The sequence below is a fragment of the Halichoerus grypus genome, chromosome 6 (assembly GCF_964656455.1).
Source record: "Halichoerus grypus chromosome 6, mHalGry1.hap1.1, whole genome shotgun sequence".
In the NCBI taxonomy this organism is placed as follows: domain Eukaryota; kingdom Metazoa; phylum Chordata; class Mammalia; order Carnivora; family Phocidae; genus Halichoerus; species Halichoerus grypus.
The window spans coordinates 149,130,018-149,156,354 of NC_135717.1; the positions used below are offsets into that span (position 1 = coordinate 149,130,018).

General features: G+C 40.9%; 2 protein-coding genes across 6 annotated transcripts in view; both read right to left on the reverse strand.

Moving 5' to 3' along the window:
* POC1B (POC1 centriolar protein B) overlaps positions 1-25,033 on the reverse strand; it is a 92,669-nt gene extending 67,636 nt beyond the window's left edge. The window contains exons 1-3 of one of the 5 annotated variants that reach the window (XM_078076402.1): positions 24,697-25,033; positions 23,948-24,032; positions 964-1,135 (exon numbers count right to left, since the gene is read on the reverse strand). In XM_078076402.1, the coding sequence (XP_077932528.1) occupies positions 964-1,135; positions 23,948-24,032; positions 24,697-24,711 (272 nt within the window). In that variant the 5' untranslated portion in view covers positions 24,712-25,033. Of the gene's footprint in view, positions 1-963; positions 1,136-6,907; positions 6,952-23,947; positions 24,657-24,696 lie in introns of those variants that run through there. The other 4 variants (XM_078076400.1, XM_078076399.1, XM_036097291.2 and 1 more) reach the window with 4 other exon arrangements.
* GALNT4 (polypeptide N-acetylgalactosaminyltransferase 4) lies at positions 18,157-23,649 on the reverse strand. Its single transcript, XM_036097290.2, has one exon. The coding sequence runs from the start codon at positions 23,420-23,422 to the stop codon at positions 21,674-21,676; it is 1,749 nt and encodes a 582-aa protein (XP_035953183.1). The 5' UTR covers positions 23,423-23,649; the 3' UTR covers positions 18,157-21,673.
* Positions 25,034-26,337: the final 1,304 nt, after the last annotated feature.

Consider the following 26,337-nt stretch of genomic DNA (forward strand, 5'->3'; position numbering starts at 1 on the left):
GTGCCACAGGTGAGGGTGCCTGGGACTGTTCAGTCACGTACCACGAATCAAGTTCTGCCACAATAGAGCCAAGGCAAATGCTCAAATTCCTATTCTCTGAGGTATTTGTGGGGGGAAATGATATGATGTGTGGGAGTTGTTCTAAAAATACTCTAGCTTAAAAAAAAAAAGAGGAAGGGCATGGACGGAGCCACTGATAACTGCTATAAAGATAGCTGCTGGAGGTGGTGGAGTATGGGGGAGAAGTCGTTGTGCTATTCATTCTGTTTTCATGTGTGTTTGAAAACACATAATTAAGAGTTCAAAAAAAAAGAGTTCAAAAGCTTTTTAAAAAATCATGGCTCAATAATTGCTTAAAATAGATAAGCTATCAGCTAGGATTTAAAAAGCCTCTTATAGAGAGATTTGTTACAACAGGATAGGAATGCAATGATTTATACATTTGTCAGAAACTTTCTTTAGCCACAAAACTCCGGAGCCCAATAATGAATGATATGCACCAAAGAATAGTTCTGGCTCAGGGATTAATAGACATCCAAAGGCCCCCAAAAGATCCACAGATGGGCAATAGTAGGTTAATAAATTATAAAATTTCAGTTATACATGTCGATGTGTATCTCTCTGGGGAGACAATCTGAAGTTTACAATAGATTTATAAAGGGATTGATAACCATCCCGCTGCCAAAAAAAAAAAAAAAAAAAACCCTTAAGCATATTTCCATGGTTAGAAATAGGTTTCAAATAGAAGAGATAATTATGAGTTAAAGATGAGGAAAAAAGGGTATGAAATAGTTTGCTAACTTCATGACAAGGGCAACACATCTTGCATGTGACTCGGACTAAGGGCAGTGCAGGTAACCAGGAGTTCAGGCATTCCCGAGAAGTACAGAAGGAACAGCCAGGCTCATTTTCTTTCACATTCCTATATCCAGAGCATATCAGGTATTTCTTTGTTTCTCTTACTTATCAGGAATCCAGAGTCTAACAGTTCTGTCCCGTGAAGCAGATGCCAACAAGTTTCCAAGTGGGGAAAACTGCACGCTGGTTACAACATCCTTGTGACCCACATATCTGAAAGCCCTGGCTTGTGGCTTGCAATTCCATAGCATGAGAAATGTGTCCCAAGAAGCCGTAGCTATCAGGAAAGAGAAAAACAAACCACTGAGTGTTAAAATGCAAATATAGGCATGTCTCATTACAATGGGCAGCCTATCTAGTAACAAGAGGTCCAGGTAACAGAGGGGCTGGAGGTTGTAAGGCTGACCAGGTAATGGAAAAAAATATTTTAAAAAGCAACCCAAAGCTCCATCATTAATGTGCAAGCTTGGCTGCGTCCTATGCAACCACAAGTCAGGATTACTGGCCCCTGCATCTGGCTGGAGCTCGATGACAGTTTACTAGAAGGTGGCAGCACAGCATAACACAGTCCACAGGAGTAGAAGAAGTTTTGTCTCTAACTCTCAGGGTGACTGGGAAAGTTACTTAACCTCTGGGTCACAAAGACCGAACGCTTTTCCTAAGAGGGCTGGATGAGATGATTTTTTAAAACTGTTTAAGTGGAGAGAATTTCACACTTAAGAGGAAACATAAGAATAGTATATAAAGAAGATTAATATACCCTTTGCCAGATCTACCTGATGTTACTGTTGTGCCCCATTTGGTTTGTAATTGACTCTTATGCTCACCTGTGCTCACTCTTTCTCTCCATATGCAAGCGAGCGAGCTCGCTCTCTTTCCCTCTCTCTCTCTCTCACACACACACATTTTTCTTTCCCCGAACCATTTGGAAGTAAATACACCATCATAGCATCTTTATTCCTAAATACTTCATTGTGGTTTTTTTTTTAAGATTTTATTTATTTATTTGAGAGAGAGAGTGAGAGAGAGCATGAGAGGGTAGAGGGTTAGAGGGAGAAGCAGACTCCCTGCCGAGCTGGAAGCCTGATGTGGGACTCGATCCTGGGACTCCAGGATCATGACCCGAGCCGAAGGCAGTCGCTTAACCAACTGAGCCACCCAGGCGCCCTTCACTGTGTTTTTCTAAGAATAAGGATACTCTCCTATGTGCCCATAGCACCATCAACTTCAGGAAGTTGATTATTGACAATACTTTAATCTACCAACAGTTTTCCAGTTCTGTTAACTGACCCAGTGATGTCTTTTATAGCTGGATAAGGTGATCTTGAAAGTCTCTTTCTGCTCTGACATTCTACAATTAATAAAAGAATTGTGTATGTCAAACAATAGCTTAAGGCTTTAAGACAATAAAAACAAATGCAACCAATGGTGGACATAAATGCCTCTGACAAAGAATGAACAAATAAACAAATGAAAGATCAATCTAACTCTTGCCCCCAAATCAAATTTTATATATGCATGCAGCCCCCAAGTTACCCCAATAATAGGAACCAGGTCAATAAGAATCACCGTCTAGATTGCAGAATTCTTAGAAAAAAATGCAACTTTATAAACTTGAAATACAATTAGTATTACTGTTAGAAGAGAATATAAAGTCACTGAAAACCTTCTAATTTCTTTAGCCATAGATAAAATTCACCTGGACTCAGGCTATGCATTGTTTCCATGTAAAATAGCTAAAGTGAATTTTAAAGTTTCAGGCTATAATGCTGTATACTACCCCCTTTTTAAAAAATACAAAAAGTTGATGTTCCACCACAATGCATAAGATTATTAAATATTTATATTAGAGTCTGAATTATCTGGAGCTAATGTAGACAAAATGGGGAAAACAATGAATTATCACATGCGTTATACTTAGGACCCTATTCGAGATCTAAAGTATTATGCTGCAAATAAGATCTACAAAAAGAAGACACAATCCCTTGCCTCAAGGAATCACAACATCATAGAGGAGACAGTTCATTAATATCATACACATTCAGAGGACTTTTACAAATTATTCATTCTATTTTCTGTACCTCCCACTCCTCTTTATCTACTGTGCCCACTCCCCCACTGGCAAGCACACTATGTTCTTTGTGTTTATCAGTCTGGTTTTTTTTGTTTGTTTGTTCATTCATTTGTTTTGTTTTTAGATTCCATATATAAGTGAAATCATATGGTATTTGTCTTTATCTGACTTATTTCACTTAGCATAATACCTTTGAGGTCCATCCATGTTGTCACAAATGGCAAGATTTCATTCTTTTTATATGGCTTAGTAATATTCCAGTGTGTGTGTGTGTGTGTGTGTGTGTGTGTGTGTGTGTGTGTGTACATACCACATCTTCATCTGCTCATCTATCAATGGACACTTGGGTTGTTTCCATATCTTGGCTATTGTAAATAATGCTACAGTACACATAGGGGTGTATATATCATCTTAAATTAGTATTTTTATTTTCTTTGGGTAAATACCTAGTAATGGAATTACTGGATCATATATTTCTAATTTTTTGAAGAATCTCCATACTGTTTTTCATAATAGCTGCAAAATTTATGATCCCATCAAGAGTGCATGAGGTTCTTCTTTACATCCTCGCCAACACTTATTTCTTGTCTTCTCGATTCTAGCCATTCTGAGAGGTTTAAGGGGATATCTTGCTGTGGTTTTTATTTGTATTTCCCTCATAATTAGTGATATTGAGCATCTTTCCGTATGTCTGTTGGCCATCTGTATGTTTTCTTTGGAAAAAATGTCTATTCAGCTCCTCCTCCCATCTTTTAATCAGATTATTTGTTTTTGGGGTGTTGAATTGCATAAGTTTTTTCTATATTTTGGATATTAATCCCTTATCAGATATATCATTTGCAAATATCTTCTCCCATTCACTAGGTTGCCTTTTGTTTTGTTGGTGGTTTCCTTCAGTGTGCAAGAGCTTTTTATTTTGGTGTAGTCCCAATAGTTTATTTTTGCTTTTGTTTTCCTTGCCTGAGGAGACAGATTCTAGAAAAATGTTGCTAAAGTTGACGTCAAAGAGATTACTGCCAATGTTTTCTTTTAAGAGTTTTATGATTTCAGGTCTCACATTTAGGTCTTTAGCCCATTTTTTTCACTGAAATTGAATTTTTATTCCAAATGACTGTAATGGCTAGAAAGACAACAGAAAAAAACTGAAAATGATTTGTTTAACTGGAAATTAGAAGTAGTTGATTTCAGGAGAGCAAGCAATGACAGCCTGGCACTCTGATAACAGTCATAACTAAGAAAGCATAAAAATAATCCATGTCCCTCTGACACACAATCTGGATGTGCAGCACGTACAGCAAATAACATCAAAAGAAAGAAAGGAGGAAAGAAAAGAAAAATAGGGGACAAATCCACAAAATTCCAAACCTCAGAAATTAACATTCATTTAAGCACACAGTAGAGAAGGTTTTTGGTAGCAAAACTTTTTCATAGTTCTTAAAAGGGAAGTCTTCAAAAGTACTTCTTCAAATTCAAAAGCTAAAAACAATGAAGAGAGAACAGTTACACTGGCTTAAAAGAGCTGCTGCCTGTCACAAAGATGACGATCAGTCCTACTTCCAAACATAGTGAGATCTGATGAACCCGACAACAGAACGGAGAGGCCGCCTGGTAGGCACTGACGTCACTGTGAAACAGTTCACTAATAAATATCATACGTGTTCAGAGGATTTTTCATATATTCTTCATTCTTAGTGTTATGTGGGGTGGCTAGTGATCCTTCCTGAGGAAAGGGCTTTTTTAAAAAAATATATATTTTATTTATTTATATGGGAGAGAGAGTACGCATGAGTGGGGAAGGGCAGAGGGAAAGGGAGAAAAAATCCAAAGCAGACTCCGCACTGAGCACAGACCCTGAGATCACGACACGAGCTGAAACCAAGAGTCCGACGCTTAACCGACTGAGCCACCCAGGTGCCCTGGAAAGGGCATTTGCACATAGACTTGGTGCAGTGAGGATTGATTCAGGCTGACCTGTGGAGGAAGAATGCTCTCTGGGCAGAACAAACACCACGCATGACTGCCCAAGTCAATGTATTTGAAAGACTGAGGAACAGCAAGGAGACCAGCATGTCCACAGTGGAGAGCAGAAAATGAGAACAGTGGGGTGAAAGCTAAGAAGAAAGCAGATTCCAGGCAAAGAGCCATGGTAAGACATGTCTATTTCATGCTAAGTGCAGTGGGAAATCTTTGAAGGATTTTGAGCAAGGGGGATCTCATGATCTGAGTTAAGAAAATTACCACTCTTACAGTAAGAAAGGATGGTCTTTACAAAAAAATGATGCTGGGTCACCTGGATATTCCTAAGGGGGAAGAATGTATCTTGACTTTTACATTTTATACTAAACAGAAAAATAATTCCATATAGAGTATAGATCTAAAAATGTGATAGGTAAAACAACACATTAAGACTAGAATGTAGGAGAATACCTTCATGACCAATGGGTAGGCAATAAACAGGACATGAAAATGATTAAATTACTAAAATTACTAAAGGAAAAGCAATAATTTGTACTACACCAAAATTAAGAAACTGTGTTCATTGAAAGATACTACCAAGTGAGTGAAAAGGCAAGCCACAGAGTGGAAGAAGATATTTACAATACATCTATCCCACATTGAACGCAGAATCTGTAAAGAACCCTACAAATCAATAAGAAAGGGCAAGAAAATAGGTAAAAGGCCTAAATAGGTACTTCATAAAGGAAGATATACAAATGGTCAACAAACGTGTGAAATGGTCAATTCAATGAGTCTCTCAGCAAATACAAATGCAATGAATGAGACAGCACTACACACTCGTCAGAATGTCTACAATGAAAAAGATATATAATACCAAACCTGGATGAGGATGTGGAACACCTGGACCTCTCATAGAATGCTGAGGGTCATAACCATTTTGGAAATACACTTACCGTCTGACTCAGCAGTTCCACTCCTAGGTATATCCCTGACAGAAACTCTTATGAATGTTTAGCAAAAGGCAGATAATAATAATGTTTGTGGCAATATGATCCAAAATGGACCAAAACTAGAAACCCAATTATCCATCAAAGATGGATACATAAACTGTTGTGTCTTCATACTGTGTACCTCCTGGGTAATGAAGTTTCATTTATATGAAGTTCAAGGAGTAGTAAAACTCATCAACGGAGTTAGAAATCAGTATACAGATTATTGGGGGGCAAGAAGGGAGGACAGTGGCTGCAAGGGAGCACAAGGGGGACTGCTGGGGGTACCGGTTCTGGGTGTTGGTTAAATGGGCATGTCACATTGTGAAAATTTATCAAGTTGTCCAATTTGGTTACATATCTTGTATTTCAATAAAACATTTAGAAAAAAATTTAAAATATCACTCTGCTCTGTGCAGAATATACAGGGGGCACGGAGACAGAATTGAAGAAGGTGGTGGTTTAGACTAAACTGGAGGCCATGGAAATGGGAGGAGTCAAAATTAAGATATATTTAAAGGTAGGGGCACCTGGGTGGCTCAGTCGGTTAAGGGTTCAACTTGTGATTTCGGCTCAGGTCATAACTTTAGGGTTGTGAGACTGATCCCTTTATTGGGCTCTGCTCTGGGTGTGGAGCCTGCTTCAGATTCTCTCCTCTCCCTCAGCCCTCCCCCACCCCAAAAGATACATTTAAAGATAGCGCCTGTGCAGCCTGCAACTGGATTCAATGTAAGGAAGAGAAAAAGCAGCAGCAAAGGTGCCAGGCTTTTGGACTGGACACCCAGATGAATCTTAGAGCCATCTAATGAAATCAGAAAAACCAGAAGAAAAGGAGGTTGGTGGTGTGGGAACCGAGACTTCTTTTTTAGGACACAGTAAGTTGGAGATGCCCATTAGATATCCAAGTGGAAATGTCAAGTAGTGGGAGGGGTATACTCACCTAGAGCTCAGGGAGAGATTTTAGCTGTACACTGTGATGGTTAAAAGAGCAAACTATAGAATTAGACTCCCTGAGTCTATCACTTACCAGCTATGTGTCCTTGGGCAAGTTACTCAGCCGGGACACTCCATCTGCAAATGAGGTGTTTAAAATATTAAGAGAAATGATACTTGTAATTCATGGCTGGCACACAGAAAACACTCAAAGGTACCTCTTATCACCACTGTTTTTGGTACTGTTGGCCACAGCAGCAGTCTAGTGCAAGGACTAGACACTGGATAGCATCACCCGGGAAGTGAGACTAGATGAAGAACAGGGTGAAGGCACCCAACCTTGAGAAGGAAGAGCAAAGGAAGGAGACATAAATAAAATAGGAGGGGACAAGCAGATTTTGCTGTCCAGGAACTCAATAAGTATTCCAAGAGGGTGACGAGCTGTATCCAATGCTTTAAAGAGATTTAGTAATATTAGGCCTGAAAAGGACCAGCTACATAATTTGTGGGGCCCAATGTAAAATGTAAATGTGGAGGCCCTTGTAGAAAAACTGTTAAGAATTTTAAGACAGCGAGGGGCGCCTGGGTGGCTCAGTCGTTAAGCGTCTGCCTTCGGCTCAGGTCATGATCCCAGGGTCCTGGGATCGAGCCCCACATCGGGCTCCCTGCTCGGCGGGAAGCCTGCTTCTCCCTCTCCCTCTCCCCCTGCTTGTGTTCCCTCTCTCACTGTGTCTCTCTCTGTCAAATAAATAAAATCTTAAAAAAAAAAAAAAAAGAATTTTAAGACAGCAATAGCAGGACATTAAACCAGGTATGAGACCTAAATGACTATATAGGTCATATGCCCTCAGAACTGGTCCTGGGCCTGAGGACCAACTATTGGTTTGGCAATAAGAACTGTGTCAGTAAAGTGGTGGGATCAGAGCTGGAGTGGTGTGGGTTGATGAGAAAATGTGAGGGAGGCAGCGCAAAGAGTTAATATATACAATTGATTCTTTTTTTTTTTAAAGATTTTATTTATTTGTATGACAGAAACAGAGAGAGAGCACAAGCACGGGAAGTGGCAGGCAGAGGGAGAGGGAGAAGCAGGCTCCCCGCTGAGCAGGGGGTCTGACACAGGGCTCGATCCCAGTACCCTGGGATCATGACCTGAGCCAAAGGCAGACACTTAACCGACTGAGCCACCCAGGTGCCCCTGCAATTGATTCCTTAACTCACTGAAGGTTTACAGGGTCCCTAACACTCAATATGTATGCTAAGGGGACCAGGGAAAGATGGTATTACAGGATGATCATGGTGATGCAACAATTAATGGGGTGAGGGGAGGTCAGAGGGATAAGAATAAGAAGCTTAACCGAGAAGGAGACGAGACACAGGGCAGGGCTTGAGCCTTCACATATTTTTGTCAGAAAAGGAAAAGAACATCTTAACCAGAGTGGATGTTCAAAAATTATAAAATTAGAGTCGATGGCTACATGCCCACATTAAAGCAATGCTTGCTGTTCTCATGTGAGGCCCAGTGAAGAGAAGTGAGAGAGCAGAATGAACAAGTGGTTCATAGGACAAGGACAACCTAACCTCTGGGCAAGATGGCACTTCAGAGGCCTATTAATTATGAAATACCAGAAGCAGAGATGTCCCAGGTAACATTGTGTGGCTCAGGGTACATTCTATTTCTCCCAAATTCTTCGTCCTTACTTCCTTAATCTGATCCCACCAAACTCTCATACCATGATAATAAAAGGTATTTGACTATCAATATCAACGTTGTATAGTGTCAACGTGGAATTTGCTTTCATACATTTCTACTGAGCCACACCTTATACAAACATTACCCCATAAAAGCTTGTAGCATTCATCATCTGAATGGTCTATTTTGAGATAAAATGTCAAAGGCAGGAAGTTTAGAGAAAAGGTTAACTAGTAAATCAACTCATTTAAAAAACTATTTATATTCTATAACAATAATTCACTGTTTCAAGAAATCCTCATTAGGACAAAAGAAAAAACAAAGTCCGTGCTCACCTAAGCCAGTGCTGAGTCTCTGGAGGTAACAAGGAACATACTAATGGAGAACATGTTTGCTTTCCATAGTGCCCAAAAGTTACTGTGTCACCCGAAGTAGCAATAACTTTAGTCAACCCAAGATCTCTCACTCCTTGATTTACCCCAAACTGAAGTTATTTAGAGGTTTGCTCTGTCAAGAATACTATATCCTAGAAAGAAATGGTATTGCCTCCAATTTTCAAGTTTGTTGTTGAATTATCTTATCTTTTCTATTGGTAAGATATGTACATGATATTGGTATTTACCAAAATCTCCTTCCAGACCTTGGCCACCCCGTTCCCCTTCCTAGAGGCGACCAGTGTCAGCCACTGCCTGAATACCCTCCTATACGCTTAAACAAATACTTGTCTATTCACAGGTCTTTTTTATACAAATGGTAAAATGTTATTCCTGCCATTCTGCATTTTGCTCCTGCATCTTCTTCTCCACTAGCCCACTTAGGATAATATATTGGAGGTCATGTTTTTTCAGCACATAGAACTGTCTTATTCTTTTCCTCCCTAGTTTTGATAAAACTTTATTTTGATAATTTCAAGCTTACAGAACAGTTACAAAGGTAGTACAAGAAACTCCCTTATATCTTCTACCTTAGATTTTTGTCTTTGTTGACATTCTATTTGCTTTATATTCTCTCTCCAAACACTCTTACATATGCATATTTTGTCTTAACTATTTGAAAGAAAGTTAGAAATATAATGTCTCTTTACTATCAAATACTTCAGTACACATTTCCTAAGAACGAAGATATTCCATTGACATAAATCATAGTATAGTTAACAAAGTCAGGAAATTAAATGCTATTTAATATATTCTTAATACTTATCCACAATCTATATATATAGGCCTTGTCAATTATAGCTATTTTCCCCAGTCCATGGTGTAATCCAAGGATATGTACTGCATTAAGGGCCAAATGTCTTTGGTTTCCTATAAACTGGGAAGATTTCCTAAGTCACTTTTTCTCTTTGACCTTGATATTCTTAAAGACTACAGATCTGTTATTTTTGTGGGATGTTCATCAATTTTTTTCCTGATGCTCCTCAGGATTAGATTCAGGATATGTATTTTTGATAGGAGATCCACAAGTTTTTTTATACCATTTTCATATTAGGGTGTATGTGATGTCTGTCTGTCCCAGACACTTGGTTTAGGTGGTTTTTGCCTGGTAAATTTAGTATTGTTCCCTTCTGTAATCAGTAAGTTGTTTGTGGGGAGATACTTTAGGACTATATAAATACCCTATTCCTCAATAAACTATCACAACTAATTTTAGCATCCTTAATGCTTTTCTAACCCATCATTCTTTCCATAATTTACTAATTAATTATAAATTATATGAATTAATAATTTAACTAATGAACTAATATATAATTTGTTTAATTTATTATTGCAAGGAAGAACTTCCCCTTTTCCTCTATTTCTCTATTTATTCATTAGCTTATTTTATCAATATGGACTCAGATTATAATCCATAGCTATTATTATTTATTTTGACTCTCATGCTATTCCAAATCTGCCTAGGGAGAGACCCTTAAACTGGCCTCTGTGACCTTCTCTAATATGTGTCCATCATTCTTGGAGTACTCCCTTCCAGAATCACTTCTAGAACTCTGATCTCCGCCGCCTCCACTCAGCTAGGATGTCACTGCTTTGGCTCTACCTGACCGTGGGCTCACCTTGTGTGTTTCCCTCCTTGCAGGGGTCATCACAGCTTTGCACTCCCTGTTGTTTAATGCCCGAATACAGTTGCCTCATATATTTTGTCTCATTTTACAGTTGTTTTCAGGCAGGTGGGCAATTTTGGTTACCAATTACCCTGTCCTGACTGGAGATGGAAGGATGCCTTCTTCTTTCTTTTTTTTTTTTTTAAAGATTTTATTTATTTATTTGACAGAGAAAGACACAGCGAGAGAGGGAATACAAGCAGGGGGAGTGGGAGAGGGAGAAGCAGGCTTCCCGCGGAGCAGGGAGCCCGATGCGGGGCTCGATCCCAGGACCCTGGGATCATGACCTGAGCCGAAGGCAGACGCTTAACGACTGAGCCACCCAGGCGCCCCTGCCTTCTTCTTTCTAATAGCCACATAGTATTCTATTGTGTAGCTACACCTTAACTTATTTAACCAGCCTACCCTATTTAGGTTGTGTACAGTCTTGCCCTTTCACAAATGATGCCATACTGTACATGTGTCATTTATGATGTGTGCAAGTACATCACTGGGATCAATTCCTTAAAGAATTATGAATGGGTCAAAGAGTACATGTTTTTAAACTTACAAAAAGGTCTGTGATCACAATATAGTATCTTTCACAACTTTATACATTTGGATTATATCCCTCTTGGGCTTTTCCATACCATATTCAAGAGAGTCCCAATAATTCAGGTCACCTTCATATAGAAATTCTTGAATCTTTCAACTATTTCAGAGGTCCTTCTAGATATTTTGGACGCTGATTATGTCCCACTTGTACTTTACTACCAGAAGTAAACTCAGATTTCTAGTTTGAGGGCACCATGATTTTGTACTTCCTGTTGCATTTCCAGGTTCGTGCTTGTCTTTGGATCACAAAAGAAACTCCAGGCTGCCTTCTTCAAGGAAAAATAAACAAGGACATCTTCTAAGGAAATCTATAAGAAGGAGTTTTCTATAACTATTTTTAAGAAAACAAAAAAAAAATAATTCCCAAGCATACACATCTATAAACTTAGATAAAAGAGAGAAGGCTGCCCAATAAAAAGATAATATTCTAATCTTCATTAGATAAACTTTAATACCTATCTAATACTTTCAGAATTAGTTTGTGATCTCCAAGCACTGTGTAATAATATAAATAAATGATGGCACTAACTGAACATTCCTCTGCCCTGAATGAGGGACTATTTAATCATGTCTTCCTTCTTGCTGACACTAAGTAATTATCTTACTAGTGTAAACATGGTCTAAAAGGAGCTGTGGGTGCTTTAAAAATAATCTTTAGTAATGACAATCTGGGGAAACTTAATTTAACTTATTCAAATTCCATATCTCTATGAGGATGGACAATTATAACAACATGCACAGTTACTGAGTTGTTACTATGAGCCAAGCACTTTTAAAGACTTCATAAGCATTATTTTATTTAATCCTCACAACAAGGCAGGTAAATATAATTAACCTTCTTGTACAGATGAGGAAAGAAATAAAGCTTAGCAAGGTTAGGTAATTTGCCCAAGGTCACAGAGGCAGAAAGTAATGGAGTCCATTTTTAACCCAATTCTATCAGACTCCAAAGCCTGAGCATTTAACCAATAACCCAGTGCTTTGAGAAGCACTGGGGATTTATGGACTATCTCCATTAGAATTACTGGGAACCTTGTTTAAAATGTGTAATTCCAGGAGCACCTGGGTGACTCAGTCAGTAAGCGTCCAACTCTTGGTTTTGGCTCAGGTCATGATCTCAGGGTTGTGAGATGGAGCCCAAAGTGGGCTCTGTGCTCAGTGCAGTCTACTTGAGGTTCCCTCCCACTCTCGAGTGCGCTCTCCCTCTCTTTAAAATAAATAAATAAATAAAATATTTTTTAAAGTGTGTATTTCCAGCAAATTAAGCATTCTTTGGGGTGAGACCAAGGAAGTCTGATGTACATCAAACCTAGAGAAATATGGCACTCTGCTACTGTCTCTCAGTGCATATACTAGATCACTTTAGCACTAAGGAGTAATTTTTTGAACTAGAACAGTAGGAGAAACTTTAACAAAGCTACTACACAGGTTGCCATCAAGAACCATAATAGAAAAAGAATTTCTGGCCAACTTTTACTATGGTTTCACCATGAGGAAAACAACTTAAAAATTCCAAATTTCATTCTGCTCCTATTAGAAAGAAAGAAAGAAAGAAAGAAGAAAGAAAGAAAGAAAGAAAGAAAGAAAGAAAGAAAGAAAGAAAGAAAGAAAAAAGAAAGAAAGAAAGAAAGAAAAGAAAGAAAGAAAGAAAGAAAGAAAGAAAGAAAGAAAGAAAGAAAGAAAGAAACTTGTTCTTTATCATCATTTATTCTACAAACAGCCCAAAGGCTAAATAGGGATTGAGTCAATGACAGGATAACCTTGAAGGAAAAAAAGGGGGGGAAGTGACAACTTCAATGTTAAAATTATATAAATTTAAATCAAAACTTCTAAAATGCAGCTCAGATTCTACAAACCACGTGACAGTACTTTTAAACTCTCCTAATGTTTAAATAAACTTGAGTGCTGCCCTCTGAGAAGGTAGCCTAATGGAAAAAATGTGGCTCCAGAATCAGACGGCAAACCAGGCCCAGCCAGGCTATAGAGCTTCAGCAAAGTCACCGAACCATCAAAAGGGATGGAAACACTTCACCGGTTACTGTTTCTTCCCATTCCCCTGTCCTCTGATCCTTCCCAACCCACCCTGTGAAACCCAAGAGCCCACCACCTTCTAAAAGGTTATCAAGTATAAATCTGCCATACTTTATGCTCTATTTCCTCCAGTCATGACCAGAAGTTGAAGCCTTGAGCCCCTCTGGTCATCAATCACATGTACTCACTCCCATAATGCTCTGAATGTCCCCTTAGCTGACCCTAACACCTGTGCCTTCTCTCCTTTCCAAAAGTTACCACTCGGCCAGAGGAACACCCACTAGATGATCTCCCTTATACCTACCTCCTCCTCCCTGAAAGTCCCTTCTTCTCAACCACTTATGTTTGACTTTGCTTGGGAACCCCAAGTTTCCTGAAACCCTTTCAAGTGACAATCATTTTCTCTTTCACATTTCACCTACCCCAGGTCACAGTTTTCCTCTCCAACTCCTGATATTATTAGTTCATTCAAAAGGTATCTCACCCCTACAACACGTAAGGCATTGTGGCAAGGGCAGGGAAAGTCCTAAGTAACAAAATAGGCAAAATCTCTAAATGGGGAGCTTACTTACATTCAGATGAAGAGGAGGAAAACAAGTCAACAACAGGCAAACATATCATTTTAAGTTGTGCTAACAGACATGAAAGATAAGTCAGGGAGTCATAATAAGAATTCTGTGTGAGGGTAGAATACTTAATTCAGATGGAGTTATCAGTAGCATTTTAAGTAGAGGCATCAAGGACAAGAAGGAGCCAGCCAAGCAGAGTGAAAACTGAAGAGCCTTTCAGACCAAGGGAATAACCAAGACTCTCCAAAGCCCTCTACTTCCACGCTTCCTCAGCGACTCATTCAGAGGCCACATCCTGCATCTTGTCATCAGCAGAACCTGAACACTTCCCAGATCATGAATCAAAAGCCATCATCCTCTGACAACCTGCAGAGGCTCTCTTCATTTCTCCCTCCAAATTCTAATCTTCATTTCTCTCCTTATCCAATTGATAATACCTCTCTTCCACATATATTCAACCCCTTAACCCTCCCTCCTTCCTTTAAATTTCCTCAGCCAAGTCCCAATCACTCTGCCTTTTCTGGGACTATATCTGTACCACTGAAAAGGGCTAGACACACCCCCAAACAGATTGGAAACACTGCAAATTCAGAACCACTAATTTCACAAGGATCTTCCATACTGTCCAGCAGTGCTTAATTCTGCAATAGTCCCCTCCCCAGTCTCCTAATGACGCGGAGCCTGATGTGCGGCTCGATCTCATGACCCTGAGAGCATGACCTGAGCCAAAATCAAGAGTCAGACACTTGATCGACTGAGCCACCCAGGTGCCCCTGCTAATGACTATGTAATATCTTCTCCTCTCAATTCAACATTTCTACCCCACCCTGGACCTTGGCTTTCATGATACCCTACTGTCATGGTTTTTCTCCTATCTTTCTGATTATCCCTTCTTAGATTCTTTTGCCATTTCTTCTTCTGGTCTAGAGGTTGGAGATCTTTAGGACTCAGTCTTGGGCCATTTGCCCTCATTGTTCTATGTTCTTCCCAGGTGACCTCAAATATTCCCATGACTTTGCTAAAATCAAAAACAAATGGAGACCAGCCTTGAAAATTCCCTGAGCACACAAAACCTATTTAGTCATACAAAGATTAATTTAGCTTATTTTGTAAAACTAACTTGACCTGGGTCATTTCTTGCTTATGTCCCTGGAAATCATAAGAAAACTTGAACTGTTTCCCAAGGTAACTGCTGACCAACACCCTATCATTTAAGACAATTCTAATATTACAAGCAATCAGTGTGAAGAATAAAGTCACTGCTTTCTTACAGTAAAAGCTGCTTTATAACATATCTCTGAGCCTCATTCCATGTTTTGAGTTACTCCCAGTTTGCAAACTGTCTTTATGGCATGCACACAATAAACTTTTACTAATTACTATTTCAGGGACTGCTTGGTGTTACTTCTGTTATTTCTGAATTTTTGACAACTTTAAATACCATCTTTATGCTAAGAACCACATTTCTCTCTTTCCAGGATCACCACGTTAGTTTGAAGACCACCATCATCTCCTGCTGTTATTACTAAAATAGCTTCTAATTGATTTCTCTACTAATAGTTCAGTCTCCACATAGTAGCCACAATGATCTTTTTGAGGTATACATCATATCATGCCATTCCCTTACTTAAAACCCCTCAACAACTTTTCATAACTCTCAGAACAAAATCCTAAAACATGGCCTCTGTCTTAGTTTTCTGTGGCTGCCATAACAAATTGCCACAAACTTAGAGGCTTAAAACAAAGGAAATTTTCTTGTATAGTTCTGAAGGCCAGAAGTACAAAATCAAGGTGTTGGCAGGAATCTCTCTGAAGTTCTAAAGTGGATTCCATTCCTTGCCTCTTCCAATGTCTGAAGCCTCCAGAAGCTCTTTGGTTCATGGCTGCATGACTCCAATCCCTGCCTCTGGCTTCACATGGCCTTCTCCTCTTATTTCTTCTGTGTCTCTCATAAGAACACTTGTCATAGGATTCAAGGCTCACCAAGATAATCCAGGATGATCTCTTTTAGAGATCCTTAACTTAATTACATCTGGAAAGAACTTTTTTTTTTTCCAAATAAGGTTACAATTTACAGGTTTCAGGGACATGTTTGAAGTGCCACCATTTGACCCACTCTAGCCTCCAAGACCTTACCTAAACTGCCTCTGCCTTCCCCTGCAAACTCATCTCCCAAAGCTCTCTCTTCATTTACAGGCTCTAGCCCTTCTGGTCTTCTTTTTTTTTTAAGTAATTTTTTTTTAAGTTTGTTTGTATATGTATGTATGTACTATGTAAGTATGTATGTAATCTCTACACCCAATGCCAGGCTTGAACTCACAACCCCGAGATCAAGAGTCATATGCTCTTCCAAATGAGCCAGCCAGGCACCTCTGGCCTTCTTCTATTTCCTTGATCAAGGACAAGTTCTTTCCCACCCTTGGTTTTTGCATACGCTATTCTCTCTCCAGTCTTTGCCTAGCTAACTCCTCCTTCAGGTCTTGAGTTAAATCTAACTTCTACAAAGGAGTGTCTCTTAACCCCATAAACTTACGTCGCCACTGTTCTTCCTCAAAGCACTCTTCCTTTTCTTCATACCATGCACTTCTTTTCCTGTTTCAGGTTGTACTTGCACATGATTTATGTGTTTCCTAGTTAAAATCTGTCTCTATCATTGGACTGTGAATTCTTCATACCCCCGAAAAAGCATACACACGTGTTTTGTTCACCTCTGTATGTATACCCAGAGCATAAGCCAGCATCTGGCACACAGTAGCATTAACTAAATAAAGGAGCACTAAATAAATAGAGTACCTCCCATTTCCCTCTTTGAATAAGATTAGATACATGCAAATAAGAGGGTTAGAATAGTGACCAGACAGCCAAGGACACCCCTGGCCTGCAGTAAACAACTCTACCAGGCCAGCCTGAGAAAATGATTGAGCTTGGCACAAAAGGAAAAGTAGTGTCTGATTAACAGCAAGTTGTAAGGACCTGTCTACTCTTCAGTTCTGCCATGGACAACTATTCAATTCAGGAACTCATTTCACCTTTTATAATAATCCCTACTTCCTGTTCAAAAAAATTGATTGAGGTTTCTCTGAAATCTTAGGAAAAAATTCCAATACAAACTGATTTCTACTCACAGCCTAATTCACATATATATCTAGCTTTCTTAATTCTGCTGAATTACAAAATGACTCAAGTATTAATAAATCCTGCTGGCCTGTTTTAAAGTCTAATAGGCACAGAGGGACATAGAAATCTTTTCTGGGATACATGAAATTCTCCAGCCTCTTCTTTTCCCCTAAAGTTTTCTTTATTTAAAGAATAATTGAGATGTAATTCAAATATCATAAATTCACCCTTTTATAGTGTATAATTCAGTGTTTTACCCAAAGTTGTACAACCATTGTCACTATATAATTCCAGAACATTCTCAACACACCCCTGCCCGCAAAAAAAAAAAAAAAAACACCCATCCCCATTAGCAATCATTCTCTACTCCCCGCCCCCCCCAACCCCTGGCAAACCCTATGTACTGTCTCTATGATTTTCCCAGTCTTTTTTCACTTTCATGAAATTGAAACAGAGATAAAATGATTTGCACCGGGTTGCCATCACTTAGTAAGACAGCAAGATTATAACATACATATTTATAGTAACACTTTAAACTATATGTAAAAAAAAAAAAACCAGGGGCGCCTGGGTGGCTCAGTTGGTTAAGCGACTGCCTTCGGCTCAGGTCATGATCCTGGAGTCCCTGGATCGAGTCCCGCATCGGGCTCCCTGCTCAGCGGGGAGCCTGCTTCTCCCTCTAACCCTCCCCCCTCTCATGTACTCTCTCTCTCTCATTCTCGCTCTCTCAAATAAATAAATAAATCTTTAAAAAAAAAAAAAAAAAACCAAAAGGTCAGTAAAAATACGTTTATCTCAACTATACATATCCCAAATGTGGCTATAAGACATCTGATGTCTTAGAATAGTGAATCCCCACTATTCACTTAGAATAGTGATTCCCAGGCAGTGTCTCAAGCTGGGGAGAGGCAGGGGTGTAGGGCATTAGGCAGAATCACTAAGGAGGAAGAGAGATATGATTGGTGGACAGGAAATGTACTTAGGATGGGGTGATGCAGAGAGAAGGTTAAGGGAAATGTGAGGCTATGCGGTTTACAGAATAGACATATTTCTTTTTAGCCTAGTGTTTTGAAATTGGTGTTAAGGTGCCCAGACACTCACCTGCTTCCTTTTATAGTGCCCCCAATGGGTCCCAGAACTCCAGGATCATTTCCTGTTTGTTTACAAGTAGTTAACGCATGTATTAATAGTGCTAACATCGCTTCAGAATGCTTGTTGGTTAATGACACCTTGCAAAATAATGCAGGAACTTTGACTTTTTAATATTCTGTCTGCATTTCAAACAAGCAAAATAATTACAAGCTTAACTCACCTCTGTTACCATCAACAAATGTGTACACAGAAACAATGATCCCATAGACTAAAATTATTAGAATCCATTTGCAAAAATAATTAGCCACACATTTTATTTTATATCTTAATCAATATTGCAAAAACCATTAACAAAAGGAAAAAAAAGGATGGAAACTGCTCATCACAAAGGAAAAAAATTCATTGTTCAAAAGATTAATCTAAACCTCAACATTCTTTGTGCTCATTTAAAAATATTATTAAAACAGCAATTTAAAGGGACAAACAAGTCAAAATTAAATATTTTATTAATTAAAATTGAGATCCTAAAACCACTAAGACTCTACAACTTAAAAATAACCTCTTGTATTCAACCTAGAAAAGTTTGATTTGCCAACATACAATGAATATGCGGGAGCCTACCCCTGGGGGAGTAAACAGACTTTCTTATACAAACAAGTTATTCTGAGTTACAGAGATCCTGCAGATGACTAGGTTATCAATTTTTTAAAAGACGACTCCTAGAAATGCCTATTTAGACAATCTAGTCAAAGAACTGGACACTAAATGACAGTGACCATTTAAAAGGGAAACCTCTTGTCTACCAAATATTTTACTGAAACTGTTACTAGTATGTAAAGTAACTTAAAAGGTCAACTCTTCATGGTCTACAGCAGAAGAGAGCTTTGGTACCAATAAATTGGAATTAGGGAATCAAAATAAATTTTGTTTGTAATTTTACAGTATGTTTTTGAAATTAAATTGGAAATGCCTAAAGATGAAAATATGAAAGTCTCATTCTTCTGTTACATACACTATCAGGAGGAATGAACAACTGGACACTTTCAAGTTATTGGTATAAATAAAGCACTATCCCAAAATTCCTTCCAAAAAGATTAATGGGTCACAGCCTGAAGTTTAGGCAATAGGTAAACAATTAAGTACTTTGCTTTTCAGTACCCCCCCCCCCCCCCCCCGCCTTCACCTTTTGACAGGAGCAGCAAGATACTGGAATAAAAGTAATTCCAGTAAGTACTTCCAGAATACATCAATTTTAGTTTTTCCATTTGATAGGGGGCTAACAAGAACAAAAAAAAAATAAAAAGAGAAAGGATAATTTAAATTAAAAAGTAGACCGGGCAAGAGGAGAGGGTGGGTTTAGAACAACTGCTATCAAACAACCATTTTTGCAAAATTCAGAGTATTCTTATAAATCCTTCTTAAATTACACCCATGGCCATGTACATTGCACATGAAATTTGGACAATTCTTTGCTAAACTTTAAGGTTGGTAATTAATGAAAGTTATTAACACATTTTCATTTTCAGAAGCAAAAGAGAAATAAAATATTCAAGATACATAGCACTTTTACTTTTTAAAATGGTTATCCTAAAAGCTTTCCTTAAATTCACATTCTGCAAAGTTCCTTCTCTCCCATCATCATGTACACACTGAAAACAACTTTACTTATGAGTACTGTCATCTAATTCTCTATGGAGTACGCATTTTTCATAAATCTAGACCAAAGTGAACTAATTGAGATTTAATTCTAAATTCAGCCTATGATTTCTGGATATAGCACTGAAATAAAACTAGTAAACATACTTTTTTCTTAAAAAAAAAGTATGCTTTTACTCAGATAATTAGTTTTGGTAAATATTTATATTCTTAGCCCAAAAGATTACTTTTAGAGTTTGAAGAGTAAAGCTAAAAACAAAAATTGGTTCAATAATTGTCAAAATAAAATGAATACAAACATTGACCACAACAACTTTCCACTCAATCCACACTCAACCACTTCAGTTGGGCTCAGCTCACTTAATTATTTTTTAGGGATTTATTTATTTATTTATTTATTTGAGAAAGAGAGAGAAAGAGTGGAGGGAGGGGCAGAGGGAGAATCTCAAGCAGACTCCCCACTTAGTGCAGAGGCCAACGTGGGGCTCGATCCCATGACCCCCGAGATCATGACCTGAGCTGAAACCAAGAGTCGGACACTTAACCGACTGAGCCCCCCAGGCGACCCTCACTTAATTTAAAACTGTCCCTCTTTTCCAGCTTCATAACTGAACTGAATGTTGGGTTCAACCACATTATCTGTGTTAAAAGTGAGGACATAAAAAGTATTATAAAGACTGCAAGAGTGATTGTAGTGTGATCAAAACATTTCAGAGCTGGAAGGAATCTTTGAGATCTAATCCAGCACCCATATTTACAGATGAGAAAACTGAGGCCCAAACAGTCTGTTGGTCAAAGGACAGGACCAAAATCACATTCCATGGCTGAGCCTTTCATTCATTCATCATCCATCCATCCATCCATCCATCCATTCACCCACTTAATGAAAGCTGCCTAAGTACCAGGCTGATGCTAGGTGCTGAAAACAGGCTGCAAGGTGGCATTCACCAGTGCCCAGACAGTCTTTTTTCTTGTTTTAAGATAAATCCTTAAACGTCCTAATCAGGAAGACTCCTACAAGAATCCCACAGCCTTTGTAGCATGCGGCCCACTTTCAGTTTCACACATTTCAGTAAACGCAGTTGGGTTTAACTTCAGAGAGCCAACAACTATGTTTACTTTAAACGATTAAGCATTAACAAAGGGAAGCACAGTATTGTGAATGAGTCCCTCTCCAGTACATTCATAACTTAAGGAAGTGCAATCAGAAAATGCCCCCCACACACAAAAAAAGAGTTCACAGAGAGGACAGCTTACAAAATCAGAGCAATATGAGGTATCAATACAAATCAGTGAAGTCTAATAGCTCAAGTTCACCAAGTATGGAATGTAAATATCTCCCCATTTCATCAGACGTGGGTATGCTTTTCTGAGATGTCTCCATGTTAAAAAGACCTCCAAATTCATATTCAAACTAATGACCTCTTCCAATGAAACATACATCTAAACCAGGCCTTTTCCCTTCAAATCAACTTTCTTTGATTTCTAGCTGATTAAAGGAAAATCAAAATTAAAAAAAAAAAAAACACCTAAAATTTAATGTGCTGGCTAAAAGAAATTCAAATCCTATATACAATCAAAACAGCAATAGCTCCAACCGCACATTTATGAGTTCTGTTTTTAAAGGGATGGGTAGTGAACTTACCCATCAACATAACTCATCCCTCATTCTGCTTGGACTTTTACATTCTGTAATATTAAGTCTGGCACTTAAACGTTTTGTGTATCTCAATTCACAGTCAACTTCTTTAAGGAGAAGAAACCATATTGACAAAGCTCTTAAATAAGACAACCCATCAGTAAGGCACTTTGAGAGATTAAACAGCAGCTCTCTATGCACCCACTTTCAGTGTTCTATACCAAAATGGAACACAGCTTTCACAGAGCTCTCGCAGATGACCAGTGGGTGATTTCTGATAAAATAAAATCTTCACTGACGTTCTTTACCAGCTCTTTGACTTCCTTGGAACTCTTGTCAGCTCAGGAAGAAAGTGCCATTGTGCCACTCTTCTATTTCTCAAACTTCCAGATTTGATTTTTATCTAGAGCATCACAAGTTCTCATTTGAACATCAGGTCGACCCTCAGGTGTCCGGAAAGCACTAAGACACAGCCCCGAGTGTGGATGAAAAATGGTTCCATCTTCTTTAAAATGCCAAATAATGTTTGCTGGGATAGGGAACCCATCTTTTGGACAATTTTGCATTCCTACATACTTTTTTTGCTCAGGAACCTCTGCACATAATTCTGTCACAGAGTTAAACCTTATTTCTTTGCTTGAAGTATATTCAAAGAATTGATTGCCTCCTTGACCATGGCATCCAAACAGGGAAAGGTTAGCACCTGTGGGGTTGTTGTCAGGAGAATTATAATCTAAACATTCAGAAGAGATTCCCATACTGCGAACAGCTCCATGCCAACCTGGCCTATCCTCTGGAACGTGTAAATTAGAAAACACATTTTTCAAATACCAGTCAAAACTCTGGCACTTCAGCCGTTCTCGTAGTAATTTTCTTTCAGAAATATCACCATAAGCTTCTTTCCTTGCTGGAGGGTTTCGATTGTAGAAATGCTCTTTGTACTCGTCCATCCACACTTCCGCTGCCCGAGCAGTATTCTGTAGGAAATTGGGTCGAGCATATGGCGCCCGCTTGGGGAATACATGGCCCACATGGGAACACGGGTGGATCTCCAATTTACCACCACACTGCCACACCCTAAAAGACAGCTCAAGGTTTTCACCTCCCCACACTTCCATTCCAGTGTCATATGTTCCAAGGTACTGAAAATATTTCTTGCTGACAGCAAACAGTCCTCCAGCCATGGTGGGTGATCTGATTGGGTCAATTCTCGATTTCCGTCTGTCCCTTTCATGTCTGGGGACAGAATGCCACTGGAAGGTTAAGCGCCAGTCAAATCCACCAATCATGGGCTCCCCGGTCTGCATATAGAATTCAAAAGTATTCCAATCAATGGTGTCTATAACAGGACAAACAATTGCCGTCTCATCGTTACCAATTCTTTCCAAAAGTGGTTCTAACCAACCAGAATTACACTCACAGTGACAATCCAGGAAAGTGAGGACATCCCCAGTGGCAAAAGTGGCCCCAATCAGGCGGGCTCTAACCAGCCCTTCCCGCTTATTTGTTCTAATCAAGCGCACTCTATTAAGAGTGCTGATGTAAGTTTCAAGCTGTGTCTTCAAATAAACTCTGTCACTCAAGTCATCCACTAAGATGATTTCCTTCAAAAGGATCGCAGGAGAAGTTTCTAAAACACTGTGGATGGTGCGGAGCAAAGTCGACCAGGCTTCATTATAGAAAGCAATGATAACAGAGGTGGTGGGAAGTCTCCTATAATTAAACTTCTTGGATTTACATTCATACATTCTCTTATCCTCTATGTGGCGATGCAGGGAAATCCTGTCACTGAGATAAATATTAATAGCATATCTCTCAATAAGTTCCTCTTGCTGCTTCAATTCACCCTCGCTGAGCTGGAGTTTGCTGGCTTTTCCCCACTCCCCAAGTGCATGGGAGTCGGCAGGGGGCTTCTTGTAGAGCGGTCGAGACAAATCCTCTGCCTTCTCCCAGGGGTCTGAAAGCTGTTTTGGCCCCCGCTCCCTGGCAAGGTCGGCTGCTGGAGAGGCATGCAAAGTGGAGACCGAGAGTTCCACTAAGATATAGGCCACTGTTAAAAGCGCCAGCAACAGGCAGCTTTTGCCTGCCCAGGTCCACCTCACGGCCATCCGGATCCTCATGGCCAGGGCGCAAACGCGGCCACCAGAGTCACCACGCAGGAGAAGGGCTGCGGACCCGCAGATTTGAGTTCCCGGCTCAGGAAGGAGCGAACTTCCGTGCGGGTCCCTTCTTTGACGCAGACGCTCGGCTCCTTTCCAGCCACGGGGGCTTCCAGGGGTGACCTGAGACCCCTCAGTCCTTGGCCTCCGGCACAGCCCCAACTCCTCTCTCCCCGCTTCCTCCTGCTCTTCTCACAACTTTTCACAAACTCTCTCGCCAGCACCCCACCCTCCCTGGGCCGAGGACAAACCCCTCCCCTTCCCACTCACTCCTCCTGGTGGTTAGTTCGCGAAAGTCGTCGGCCAGGCCCAGGCCTGTAGGCGACTCTGCGGGGCTGGGATGGGGGCGCCGGGACCGACACGACCAAGGTGCCCGAGTCTCCCGCCGCTCTCAACCTCCACCCAGGTCCTCAGTGGTTCTCCCGCGGCCCCGTGTGGACAGGAGGCAAGGTTTCCGACCTCATCACAAAAAGAGATAACACTTACCAAGTTGTTTGCCGTTGGGACTAAAGTCCACGGAGGTGATCGCAGCTTTGTGGCCCTTAAAATATCGCTCCAGAGCGGGGTCCTCCTGGGAAGGAAAGTTGTCAAGTGTTGCAAGCAGGTGCAGACCTCGGACGCGGGGGTTCCGGGATCAGCACGGTCTCCTCCCCCGGAGCCGGGCCTGGGAACGGCCACACTGGCGGCGAGCCTGCGGGGCAGGGGCGCCCTGCGCGAGCACACGCCCGGACCCCTGCCGGGGGGTGCCAAGCGCCAGCTTCCCACGCAGAACCCGCAAAACCCGCCATGGGCGCTTCCCAGAATCAGGCGCGCCCGCGGGGCCCCCTGGGCAACTTATTTGAATGCACGTTCCCGGGCCCCGGCCGCTGGCTCGGAGTCACAGGTGCGAGGCGGGGCCCCGGCTTCGGTACTTTTTAAAAACCTGCCAGGTGATTCTGACGCAGGCGCTCCACGGAAACCCTCAGAGAATTCTGGGGGCCATAGGGCTGCCCCGGCTCGGTCCGGGGCTCCGGGACGCGGGGAGAAGCGCCCGGGATCTGGCCAGAAGTCGGCCCCAGTAGCAGAGAGTGAGACGTGGACGCCCCGGGGCGAGGGGCGAGGGGCGAGGGGCTAGCGGCTCAGGACCCGGCTGCGGACACCGGCCTCCATCTCCCGCCAGGTGCGAGCGCGGCCCCGACCTAGCTCCGCAGCCCTTGGCACCAGCTCCGGGGAGGCGCCCCCCAGCCCCTCCTTACCAGGGCGGAGGCCATGGAAGGCGCGGTTGGCGCCGGGCTCCAGCCGGCGGGGGGGAACCGGGGGAAGGGAGGGGACGGGGTAGGAGGGGGGGACCGTGCGACGCCCGGAACCGTCTGCCCAGAGCGGCGGCGCCTCCCGGTCACTACAACAACGGCGGCCCAGTCAAACCCCGCGCTCCAGGCGTGGTCAGTCGAGCCCCGAGGCGTCGCCGGCGCCGGAGGGATCCGGGCCGCAGCCGGCAGGCAAGCGGCACGCCCCGGGGTCAGGTGTGACCCGAAAGCCAACGTTTAGCGCTCCCCGCGGCTTGAAACTGTGAAGTAGGGCAGTCACCGGGATGGAAATGAGACCGATGGGAGGAAGGGTAAAGAGTCTATGATCGATGCAATCGAAGTTCTATTACACGTTAAAGAGACAGCGCCCACAAATTTGAAGAGGGTCCCCAACCGCTTAATGACGGGGGAAGGGAGTTTTGATCTGAAGTTGGGCAGCTTGATAGTTATTAATATACGCACAGGAACTAAACCTCTGGAGGACACATTTTAATTTATTTAATCACTGATTTTCACACAATACGCTTCGTGATGTAAATACAGATGCTGGATAAACCGAATGAACGAATGAAAGTTGTGCGTCCGCTTAATGTTTTTCTGTTACGTGTTTCTATTCTCTGCTCATTAGCGTTTGCTTTAGAGCAGCAGACTTACGCGGCAGCATATGTAAAGTCTGTAGGAAGGCTTGGAAAGGAACTTTTTGTTTTTGTTTAAATTATTAGGCCACATAGTAACTATAGCCCCTTGTACAGCAGGCTTTCTTACACATAATATCATCTGCGCTTCGGCAACGCTATGAAGTTGATAGAGTGACAAAATGTTACCAACGTTTACAAATTATAAACTTGATTCCTAGATATTTTACATATAATTGTCAAAGATCCCAGAGTCACATCTTCCAATTCTAAGTCCGTATCCTTTTTTACCCTACCTCAAAGCATGAAGGACTCAGCTGAAAATTACATATAAGATAAACGTTATTGGCAGCAAAAAATGGCACTAATGGACCACACCTGGTAAGATACATGTTCGATGTAGATGAAAGGTATACTGCACACCTTAATTACAGGTGCTCTAGTTGTCTAGTGATAGAATTTAGTTTCAGTAAATACTGTACATAGCAATTAAGCAGATAGGAAATACCTTTAGATTTCAGTATTAGTTCAATCCAAGTATAAGTTTGTTGACTGTCTCCTGTTTGGCTCTGTGGGGTACAAAGGTGGCAGATATTCTCACTGCCCTCAGGAACTCAACAGCCTACGTTTCTGAGTTTCATATTTTAGCATGCATAATGATAATTTAGGGGACCCCATTCCCAGAGATGCTGATTCAACATGTATAGGATGGGATCAGGGCCCTACAGATATAATAAGGGAGTCTTAAGCTGTGTACATTGTGAAACATTGCTCTAGTCTAGGAGGTCATGTGTCAAGAGTGTTAATACCAGCAACTTATCAACAAACTGTGGCAAAAATCTAAGCTTTGCTACTTATTCCCAGTCTAGGTTTGACTTCAAAAAAAGAGAGAGAGAGAGTCCTTAAAAATAGTGCTGGATGCTGGTTTGAATGTAAAATGTTGTAGCTCTGTGGA

Excerpts from the sequence above, each read along its gene's own strand:
- GALNT4 (XM_036097290.2), bottom strand. The coding sequence starts at position 23,422 with ATGAGGATCCGGATGGCCGTGAGGTGGACCTGGGCAGGCAAAAGCTGC.